Here is a 10,002-nt window from a genome sequence, read left to right as displayed (position 1 = left end):
AGGGCCACTGGGGCACAGCAATAATGCCAGGTCAGACTACCTGATGACCCAGACACCTGTTGGTGACAAAGGGGGATCACAACATGAGTGTGCCACCTGGGGATTTGTCTGGATGAGATGGAGTGGTACAGTTTGTCACAAAAATCTTTCTGGAATTTTTTTCCCCTCCCAGACACGGTCTGTTAAGTTGCTCTGGCTGGCTCTTCTAGAACTTGGCTCTGTAGACCAGGCTGGCCTTGAACTCACAGTGATCCACCTGCTTCTGTCTCCTGAGTGCTGGGATTAAAGGTGAGTGCCACTTTCCTAGCTGAAATTTAGAGCCCATCTAACAGCAGGTCCTGAAGTCAGGAGAGCAAAGCCCTGGTCATAGGACTCCTCCATAAAAGAAAACAAAGCTGGGCAGTGGTGGTGCATATCTTTTATCCCAACTCTGAGGAGGCAGAGGCAAGCACATCTGGGTTCAGGGCCAGCCTGGTCTAGAGAGTGAGTTTTAAGATAGAAGAGCCAGGGTTACACAGAGAAGAGACCTCTTCTGGGGACTGGAAGTGGGGCAAGGAGAAAAGAAAACAGGAATGCCTGTGACTGAGGTGCTTAAATCAGCGTGACACTTTTGTACACACAGTAGGAACCTGAGGGGTTAAAAGGTATGAAAAATGTTCCAAGATATATTTGGCAGGCTCTGGTGGCAGGGTGCCCTGGAGGCGGAGGCCCAGAGCCTTGTGACCACAGACCTAGAGCCTCTGCCCACCTTTGGCCCCCTAGGCAGGATGAGGATGGGTGCTTTCTGAGGACAGTGGTAGTACCTGCAAGACTTAGCAGGAACTCTCCAAACACCCAACCTAGCAATCCCTCCCCACTCACATGGGCAGCGATTAGACAAGCTGAGAAAAGAAACACGCTTTTATTATTCACTTGAAATAGCACATGCACTTTTAAAAATTAACTCTTTTATTTAAACATCTCAATAGCATCTTAATTTGGTGGCAGTAGAAGCACTACCAAAGACAAATGTTCTGAAAAGCATTTACAAAAATACATTGCACAAAGTCCTATCTGCATCTTTAAAAATAAATATTCAAAATATCTCCACCCCCAACGCCCAAATTTAGTTTAATATAGGAAATTCTGACTTCTGCATGTAACCTGGAGTATGTAAAATGTGTGCACATCACCCAACCTGGCCACACAGGTAGTGGTTCTAACCCTACGGTGTGGGATGTGCTTCAGGCCACTGTCTCATGGATGAGCAATATGCACAAAACTCCAGAACTCTGAGCCCTTGCAGCTGAGCTTGTTTATGTTCACCAAAGCTGTCTAACCAATGAAAGCTAACAATTCAAGTGTCCAGATGACTTATCAGTTACAAAGTCTGCTCACAAAAGTCTAAATAATGAATATTAATTGTAACCAAACGAGTCAGTGACAAGGGCCAACATTGGTGCAGAGGCAAACCCAAGAGCAGCAGGAAGTGCTACTGTTGGTAAGACCAGGAGTGACAGCCATTAGCACCACCGGATAGGGTGGCATTTTAGTGTTCTCCCTTCAGCAGAGCCTGCAGCGTGAGGGCACCAGAGGGTCACATCTCAAGTGGTTCCTGTCCATTCTGTGACTCGGTGAGTAAGGGCCTGGCTGACACCCAAGAGCACCGTTCATGTTATGTGTACCCCACTGCACTTTTGGGTCATGCCCTAATAAGCAAAAGCCCGATCCACAACTCTGGGGAATTGGAGTCCCAGCTAAACGCAGACAGTCCAGGACATACTCGGCCTCCCCAGGGAACCTGGAAGGGGTCGGACTGAAGATGGAGAAGCCGTTTTCCCTGAAAGAAGCATGGGTTTAGCAGATGGGACTTTTGCTTTCCTGTCATCTACAGGACAGCCAGTGTGGAGCTCTGGGCCTCCACGTCAGGACCCTGGGAACCTGCCAGCCTACCTGCTTCTTGACTTTATGCGTTGCAGCAAATCCCCAAATCGAAGGGAGTGTCTGAAAGCCATGCATTCGAATGAATTCAAAGAGCCTGCCAAGCTTTTGGTCTCTGAGCACACTCACAGCCTCTGAGGACTCAACATGTCCTCATGGCCATCACACATTTATTGAAGGGTGACAGGGTCCTATGCTCACGTGCTCTCTTCCCCCCCAGGGTTCCAGTGTTATGGCATCTGGGTATATACAGACATGTACATGGCTGGAGTGCTCTACGGGGCAGGCTCTCCGTGGACTCGGAAGCGGTAAAGGCAGGTGTACTCAGGATGGCCCCAGTTGGACAGGACCCGGAGCTCTACAATCTGGAAGGCTTGGTCAGGTCTTTCCTGAAGTTGAGGGAATAAGTTATTTTCATATTAGCAGCCAGAGGTCAACCTCTACCACCAATCCCTTGCCCCTGTAGGACGTGAGACAGTGCAAAAAATAAGCCTCATGAGTACTTGGGACTCAGGGCACAAGTGTTGCAGCACAGGCTGGCTGCTGTGTTTGGCCTTTTACTGAGGCACAGAGCTGGGCCACGGGCTGATCCACACCACCCTCTCCACATGCCTGTCCCCACTAAGGCATGAAGGAAGGAGGAAGGGTTCTTGTGCTTACCGGTGTGTGGAACATCTGGAGTGAGTCCCCTTCCTGGTCATAGGTGAACCGTCCCAGAGGCTGCCCTTCTTCCTGATACTCGGTTTCTAGTCCCTGCAATGACCATGTGTTACAGCAGACATAACGAGTCCAACTCCAGCCCTACTGCCCTGAGTGATAAGCCATCTCCCCCCAAAAAGATGTGATGAGCCTCTCCCTGGAGGGGCACTCTCACAACCATTCAAGGGCAGCTGTGGACATAGTCAACAGAGGCCAGCTTGTGATAGCCATGATCACTCTTAGAACCACAGCCCAGATGCAGATTCTGGGCACCCCAAGTACAGGGCATAAGCAGGATGTGAGCAGCAGATAGGCTGGAGTAAAGTAGGAAGTGGGAAGTTCTGGAGGTAGATAGTGTGGAGGTGAGCAAGAGTGACCATCACTTAGTACGCTTAAAATGATGGGTCCTATAGTAGAGGGAATGTAAAGGACTTTATAACGGGAAAGGGCTTCACAGGCAGTTACCGGATAGTTACTACTAAATGGAGACGGACAATAGGACTCTGATAGGGAAACATGACCAAGAGGTGTGGTGAGTTCCAGAAGCTATTAAGAGATCAATATGGCTTCCAGAGAGCAAGGAGAGCGAGCAAGCACGCACAAGCACTATACACAACTACTAAAGGGCCTTAACTGTGCCCCCAGAAACATGCAGCAAGACTATGTTTCAAGGACTGGAGATGAAGCTCAGATGTAGCATAGCCTTTACCTAGAGCTCACCAATGAGGAGCTGGGGTTTGGCTCAGTAGTAGAGCCCCTGCCTAGAATCCCCCAGTGAGGAGCTGGGGTGTGGCTCAGTAGTAGAGCCCCTGCCTAGAATCCCCCAGTGAGGGGCTGGGGTGTGGCTCAGTGGTAGAGCCCCTGCCTAGAATCCCCCAGTGAGGGGCTGGGGTGTGGCTCAGTGGTAGAGCCCCTGCCTAGAATCCCCCAGTGAGGGGCTAGGGTGTGGCTCAGTGGTAGAGCCCCTGCCTAGAATCCCCCAGTGAGGGGCTGGGTGTGGCTCAGTGGTAGAGCCCCTGCCTAGAATCTCCCAGTGAGGGGCTGGGGTGTGGCTCAGTGGTAGAGCCCCTGCCTAGAATCCCCCAGTGAGGGGCTGGGTGTGGCTCAGTGATCACCTGCCTAGAATCTCCCAGTGAGGGGCTGGGTGTGGCTCAGTGGTAGAGCACCTGCTAGCATGCATGAGGCCTGGGTTCTATCTCTAACAATGCAAAAAGAAAATGTGATTTATCTTTTAGAATTTTTCACCTCAATACTTCAGAGTTGTCAGAGCCTAAGTAGACAGATAAAAGTGATGAATACAATCCTCAAAAGTCAAATGTCTCTAACCTAATCTGTTATCAGGGCACATGAACTGTTCAGCACAGTATCATACTACCACTGCAATATGGCATTCTACTGACTTAGAAGGATAAAGGGATAGGGACAAGGGCTGCCCAGGAAATACACTCAAACCATTAGCCTCTGAATAAAGGAAACATGTCTAAGGGTGGAGAAAAGGCTGTTTTCAGGGTGCCAGCAGTGGTATACTCACATAGACTGCGAAGTCTCTGGGGGCACTGGAGATGTTACCAGTGGGTGACAGCGTCTTTGGAATGTGTTCCATGGTGAATGTGCTGGGGTAGATCTTCATGGACAACCGCACCACCAGGTACCCCTGGGAGCCTTTGAATGCCCAACAATTTCCTGGGTAGATGTCGGGCTAGGGAAAGAAAACAGTGCAACTCAGGCTGGGACGGGGCTTGTCACCAGAACCAAATCTGGATCACAGGACTGGGACACTGAATTCCAGAAAAAGCACAGGGGTTGACAGCCAAAAGGGCCAATTCCTATGTGTTGTACCCTGGTGCCTATGCAGCAAGGCCTCCATGAAACCCAAAGGATAGCAGAGTGGAGTGGACAGGATAGAGGCTTTTCTATACCATGTTGAATACCAGGCAAACTTATGATGCCCTTTAATTTTTCACACAAAGGAAAGAGAGCCTGAAAATCAAATCTTCCCAGAATTTTTTTTTGGGGGGAGGGGGGATAAAAAATTACAACATTGCCTGCGTCCAGGTGAACAGGATGCATGAAAGCCCAGTGCCTTCCAGTCAGGCCTCAAGGCTCAGGGCAGGAAACACTTGAGACCATCTTGCAGCTATGACTACCAGGGGAGCACACTGTCACCTGTCAGCACTACTCAACAGATGTATTTCCAGGTGACAGATGTCCTAGTTTTCTGTAGTTCCAAACCTCGGTACAATATTCTTTTACTGCCATACACTATGACACACCTTCCTGAACATCTGTCATTTTCCATTTAACTTCTGGACCACAGATGACCATGGACAACAATACAGATAGAGTCCTGGGATCAGGAGTTCAGGTCATCTAGGATCACAGACGGAGCTGGAGTCTAGGCTGGAAGACTGAAAGCAGGGTGGACTCCGGCACTGGGACCCCAGTCTCAAGTCTGCTGACAACACTGTGTTTCCTGAATTTGCAAAGGCTGGGCTTGTATACACAGGTCAAAGACAGATTCACTGGAGGCGTCACAGAAAAGCACTGGAAATTGCTCAGAATGTGACCACAAGGCACACTGAAGCACTGAGTACCTGACCACTCAGACCCTTCCTTTCACCTGTGGCACAAGCTACAGGAGAAACAGCAGATAAAGCAGATGCCCCATGCTGGGGGACATGGTGGCTGCTCTCAATCAGCTCAAGACAGCACAGACAGAAAGCAACCAGTATGGCCCTTGTAGTCCTCCTGTGATGCTTCGTTAGCTCCCTTCTCTGTTTAGTCCCACAGGACCAGGAAGCCTCAAACAACCTGGCTCCCTCCCAGTGAGGCTGTACACTGAGGGATACAGTCCTGCCATTTCTGTGTGCCTATGTTACCTTCATGAGGGGCCGAGAAATGCAGGGTGGTCTAAGGTGCAGGGCCCTGTGGTCAGCAGCTCACCTGGATCACCACTCGGGGTGACTGGGAGAAGTACCACAGCGGGATCCCAAACAGGCTCAGCAGCGCCGTCTTGGTCTCATAGGTCTCAGAGCACCGAGTGCTTAGGATGCTGCCACCTGGAACACAGGGATAGGTGTATCACACCTGACAGCAACATGCTGGGGACTGAGACCTGGAGGCCAACAGTGGTATGTGTGCGATCACGTGTGTATCGGTGTTTTGCTTGCATGAATGTCCATGGCCCACGTGCAGCTTGATGCCCATGGAGGCAAGAAGAGGGTATTGTATCCTCTGGGACTAGAGATGCAGATAGTTGTGAGCTACCACATGGATGCTGAGAATCAAACCCAGGTCCTCTGGAAGAACAGCCATTGTTCCAGGCCCCAGAACACAACTCCCACCCAACTCCCAGTTCTTTTAACAGCACCTGCTATACTTGGAAAAAGAACCTTGAACTATAAGATCAGTCCTATACTTTTTGATTAAAAAAAAAAAAAAAAAAGTGGACTTCTAGCCCAGTGCCTCCCAACACCTAGGAGGCAAAGGCAGGTGGGTCTCTTGAGTTCAAGGCCAACCTGGTCTACAGAGTGAGTTCCAGGACAGCCAGGGTGGTTAAATGAACAAACAAACAAACAAAAAACCCTAACCACAGAAATTAGTAGGTGGCTCTGTGGCTAAGAACACTTAGCTGCTTTTCCAGAGGACTTGGGTACAGTTCTAAGCACCTACATGGTGGTTCACAACTATCTGTAACTCCAGTTCCAAGGGTTCCAATCGCTCTTCTAAATGCCATGAATACCAGGCACATACTATAGAAAGACATACATGCAGATAAAACTATTCATACCCACAACGTAAGTTCTAAAAAATTAACACACACACCCCCATCCCCACGCCTCTGGGGCTGGCACACGTACCAGGATCGGGCTGAGTACACCTCAAGAACCCATAGCCAGCACCCTTTCCCCTCTACTCTTGACTCAGCAGTCCCCATGGCACCTGAGCCACCCACTGCACAGGGCACTCAGCGCTTTACTCAGTGGGTTGTCTTTCACATCTGTTCATCTTATCCCTTCACGACAGTGTCTAAGTGTGCCTGAGGGCCTGCTGCTTTCAAAGTTCAGCTCAGATTTTCCTAAGGGTCAAGAGTCCCAGAAGCACTGGTGTTAGGATGCAGGAAACTTCCAGAGGCTACCTAAATGGTCAACAGGAGGGAATTCTGTGACAAATGCCCACCAGCCAAAAATCACTGGGAGAAGGAGGGACTAGTGAGGGGACAGACATTCTGCTCTTTCAGGGGAGCAGGCAGACAGGACATTAATGCTAATAAGAAATAAGAACTGAGAAGCTGTTCCTGTCTCAGCCACCATGGGAGAGCAGCAGCCATGGCCTTGCACTGCCCCATGGCCGTGGGCCTCAACACGGTGACAGCTGACGAGAACGTCAGCAAGCCGAGGCACAGCGGACACCTCACTAAGCACCCCAAGTTCATGAAGGCCATGATCAGGGAGGTGTGCAGCTTTGCACCCTGCAAGCAGCGTGCCCAGGAGCTGCTCAAGGTGTCTAAGGAAAAGCACTCAGTTCATCAAGAAGAGGGTGGGCACGCACATCCACACCAAGAGAAAGCAGGAGGAGCTGAGCAATGTGCTGGCAGCCACGAGGAAGGCGGTAGCCAGGAAGGACTGATGGCCACACACACACACACACACACACACACATGAACTGAGAAGTTGGGGCTGGAGAGATGGCTTAATAAAGCATACTTGCTGATCCTGTGGAGGACCTGGGTTCTGTTCCCAGCATCCAGAGGGTGGCTCACAACCATCTGTAACTCCACTTTGAGGGGATCTGATGTTTTCTTCTCATCTTTACACTCACTAGGCATCCCTGCGGTACACATACGTATACACAGGCAAAACACCCACACACATAAAACATAAAGGGAGGGGGAAAAACCTGAGAATCTCACACACAGGTCCTCAGAGCACATGCAATCCATCTACGTCAGTCAAGCTCAGTGCGGTCTCTGACACGCAGAAAGGCTGTGGATTCTAAAACAGGCAAACAACATGGCTCTGATGCTGCAGATAAAGACCTGAGCTCCTGGACCCTGGCCAACGTCTTAAACACCCTGTCCCTAGTCTAAGAACAGCTGTTAGTGCAACCTCTTAGGGCCTCAAGGGGATTTAGATGGTGACAAAAGTCTACGAGCTCCAATGTGGCCCCAGAACAAGTGACAGCTGCCAATGCAAACAGCACAGCTAAAATGTCATTCAATGCCTCTAACCTAAATATAATTTCTGATGTTACTTCATTTTATAATATATAACTAAAATTAGTTTTTAAGAGAAGTCATTTAGACCAGGGGCTCCTTGAGAAGAGTGAGCCACCCTGCTAACTCCACCCAGCCCTAAGTAAGTGGCTATTCCCACACTGTCGGCTCACAACACACCGAGACAGTCCAGCAGTGATGGCCAGGCTCATGACTACCCACATCACAGCCTGCTTAAGCTGGGGACACAAAGACTCTACCTGACCGAGCCCCACCCCTAATCCCTAGAGGTTTAAAAACTATTCATTAAGAAAGGGTGCGAGTCCACGTCTCCCCTGCAGTTCCTAATTTCTGGATGCTCAAAAAGCCATTTCTGCACGGCTTGTGTAGCAGTGCCTCCTGAGATGGCCCAGGCCGCCCGGTGGTGTCTGCATCCTCACGTTTCCAGAAAGGGCTCATAGGCCTCATCCAGCTGTGCAATCCCAAACCCACGGCACCTGTAAGGGCCCTGCAGCTGTGACTTCCCTGCCATGACAGACCACACTTTCTGAAAGCAACACAGCTCCCATCCTGCTTGCACTCAGTCTCAGTCATAACACTTGGGGTGAGAGGCCTGGGTGTGCCCTGTGAATGTGCAGGACCAGCTTACACACACCCCAGTGGGCAACTTCCCAGGAAAAGTGGGCACTTAGACCTCATCTAGAATACTCTACTGTCATACTAAAAGTGTGGCAGTAGCCAAGCAGTGGTAACACACGCCTTTAGTCCTAGTACTCAGGAGGCAGAGGCAGGAGGATCTCTGAGTTGAAGGCCAGCTCGGTCTAGTTCCGAGACAGCCAGGGCTACACAAGGTCACCCTGAGGGGGAGGTAGGTCAGGCAGCATGGCAATGTCTTGTAAGCTGATCCAAATTTTTGGCCCGGTCTTACATGCTCATGCTCACCTCTTGTATTGGTCACTCACCTCCAGACTCCAAAGCGAAGTCTACCATCCCAGTCTTGTCTTGGGAATAGAGCTTCAGAGCATTGTTCACAATGATGTGCGCTTGCTGGCGACCAGAAGATAGGAGAATGAGGCTAACGCTACAAGGCTGGTGACCTTCTATGCCTATGCTTAGGGAACATGCTTGGGTGGGCTGGGACCAGAGTCTCATCACTAGGGCACGACAGTTCACAGCAGTACTAGAGCCAGGGCATCCTGCTCCCTGTCACCATCGCTGGGGGAGAGGGCTGGCCATCAGGGCTAGGACAAGACAACTAAAGAAAGCTGTGCACAGCTGGAAGCTGTATAACCGCACACAGGTATATGGGAACCCCTGGGACAAAAGGATCCCGAGAGTGCAAAGCTATGGAGTGCTTCTACATGATGACAGCAGCAGAGCCGCACCTCTGGCAGTGCCCAGTCCACTGTGTTCTCAGAACACGGACACAGATAATGTGTCTATGGAGGAGGCTGAACCTGTCTGTCTACTCACCGCTTCTGTGATTCCTGAAACCCCTGCCTCATTCATGGCAGACACGATGGCCTCAGATGATGGGGCCTGTCCTGTCACCCTGATGTGGTGTGTAATATTCTGCAGCACTTTTAGCTCCAGGTCCTGCAAAAGCACCTGCAGCTCATCCTTGCTCACAAACCGAGAAGAAAGCTTCTGCAATAGCCACTCAAGGGAGCTGCCATGCTGATCCTCTGAGAACATTAGCCGCACAGTCTCCTGGATGCGGGCATCAGTCTGGTGAGACAGGGAAAACTGGTGAGTGTGTGGCACTGCAGTAGCAGACTGCCCCAATACAGCTTGTAGAAGTACATCTCTGGGAGACACACTGTCCCCTTCATACTGACTTTAAGGATTCTTCCCAAAACTCCAGAAGCTGCTAAACAGACTAGGAATGAGCTAGAGTGCTGCATGAAGGCCGCTTATACCGTGAACCACAGAAAGGGGACGTGGGTTTTCTGATGCCCACTAAGTCCACTAGGCAGCTCCCACGACAAAGCCCCACAGCTCAGGCACGGGCAAGGCCCCTGTCCGCACTGCTCCTTAGCAGCAGCCTGAGATGTGGCCCGATGCAAGGCTGAGTCCCTACGTACCACATACAAACTTCTTTTGCCTCCCAAGGAAACAATCAAAGGGCAAAGCACAGGAAATGCATCCACCTACCACAAAGCTGTCAG

General features: G+C 50.5%; 1 protein-coding gene and 1 pseudogene across 8 annotated transcripts in view; one reads left to right on the top strand and one right to left on the bottom strand.

Moving 5' to 3' along the window:
- Nucleotides 1-882: 882 nt before the first annotated feature.
- Sun1 (Sad1 and UNC84 domain containing 1) overlaps nucleotides 883-10,002 on the bottom strand; it is a 45,212-nt gene continuing 36,092 nt past the window's right edge. For all 8 annotated transcript variants that reach the window (XM_021640697.2, XM_021640699.2, XM_060367999.1 and 5 more), the window contains 6 exons: nucleotides 9,308-9,562; nucleotides 8,797-8,881; nucleotides 5,563-5,678; nucleotides 4,151-4,318; nucleotides 2,581-2,673; nucleotides 883-2,309 (listed from right to left, as the gene is read on the bottom strand). In XM_021640697.2, coding sequence (XP_021496372.1) covers nucleotides 2,196-2,309; nucleotides 2,581-2,673; nucleotides 4,151-4,318; nucleotides 5,563-5,678; nucleotides 8,797-8,881; nucleotides 9,308-9,562 — 831 coding nt within the window. In that variant the 3' untranslated portion in view covers nucleotides 883-2,195. The remainder of the gene's footprint in view (nucleotides 2,310-2,580; nucleotides 2,674-4,150; nucleotides 4,319-5,562; nucleotides 5,679-8,796; nucleotides 8,882-9,307; nucleotides 9,563-10,002) is intronic.
- On the top strand, nucleotides 6,948-7,248 carry LOC110550679 (large ribosomal subunit protein eL36-like; annotated as a pseudogene).

This window comes from Meriones unguiculatus, chromosome 15, assembly GCF_030254825.1.
Source record: "Meriones unguiculatus strain TT.TT164.6M chromosome 15, Bangor_MerUng_6.1, whole genome shotgun sequence".
Classification (NCBI taxonomy): Eukaryota; Metazoa; Chordata; class Mammalia; order Rodentia; family Muridae; genus Meriones; species Meriones unguiculatus.
This window is presented reverse-complemented; position numbering and strand designations above follow the sequence as displayed.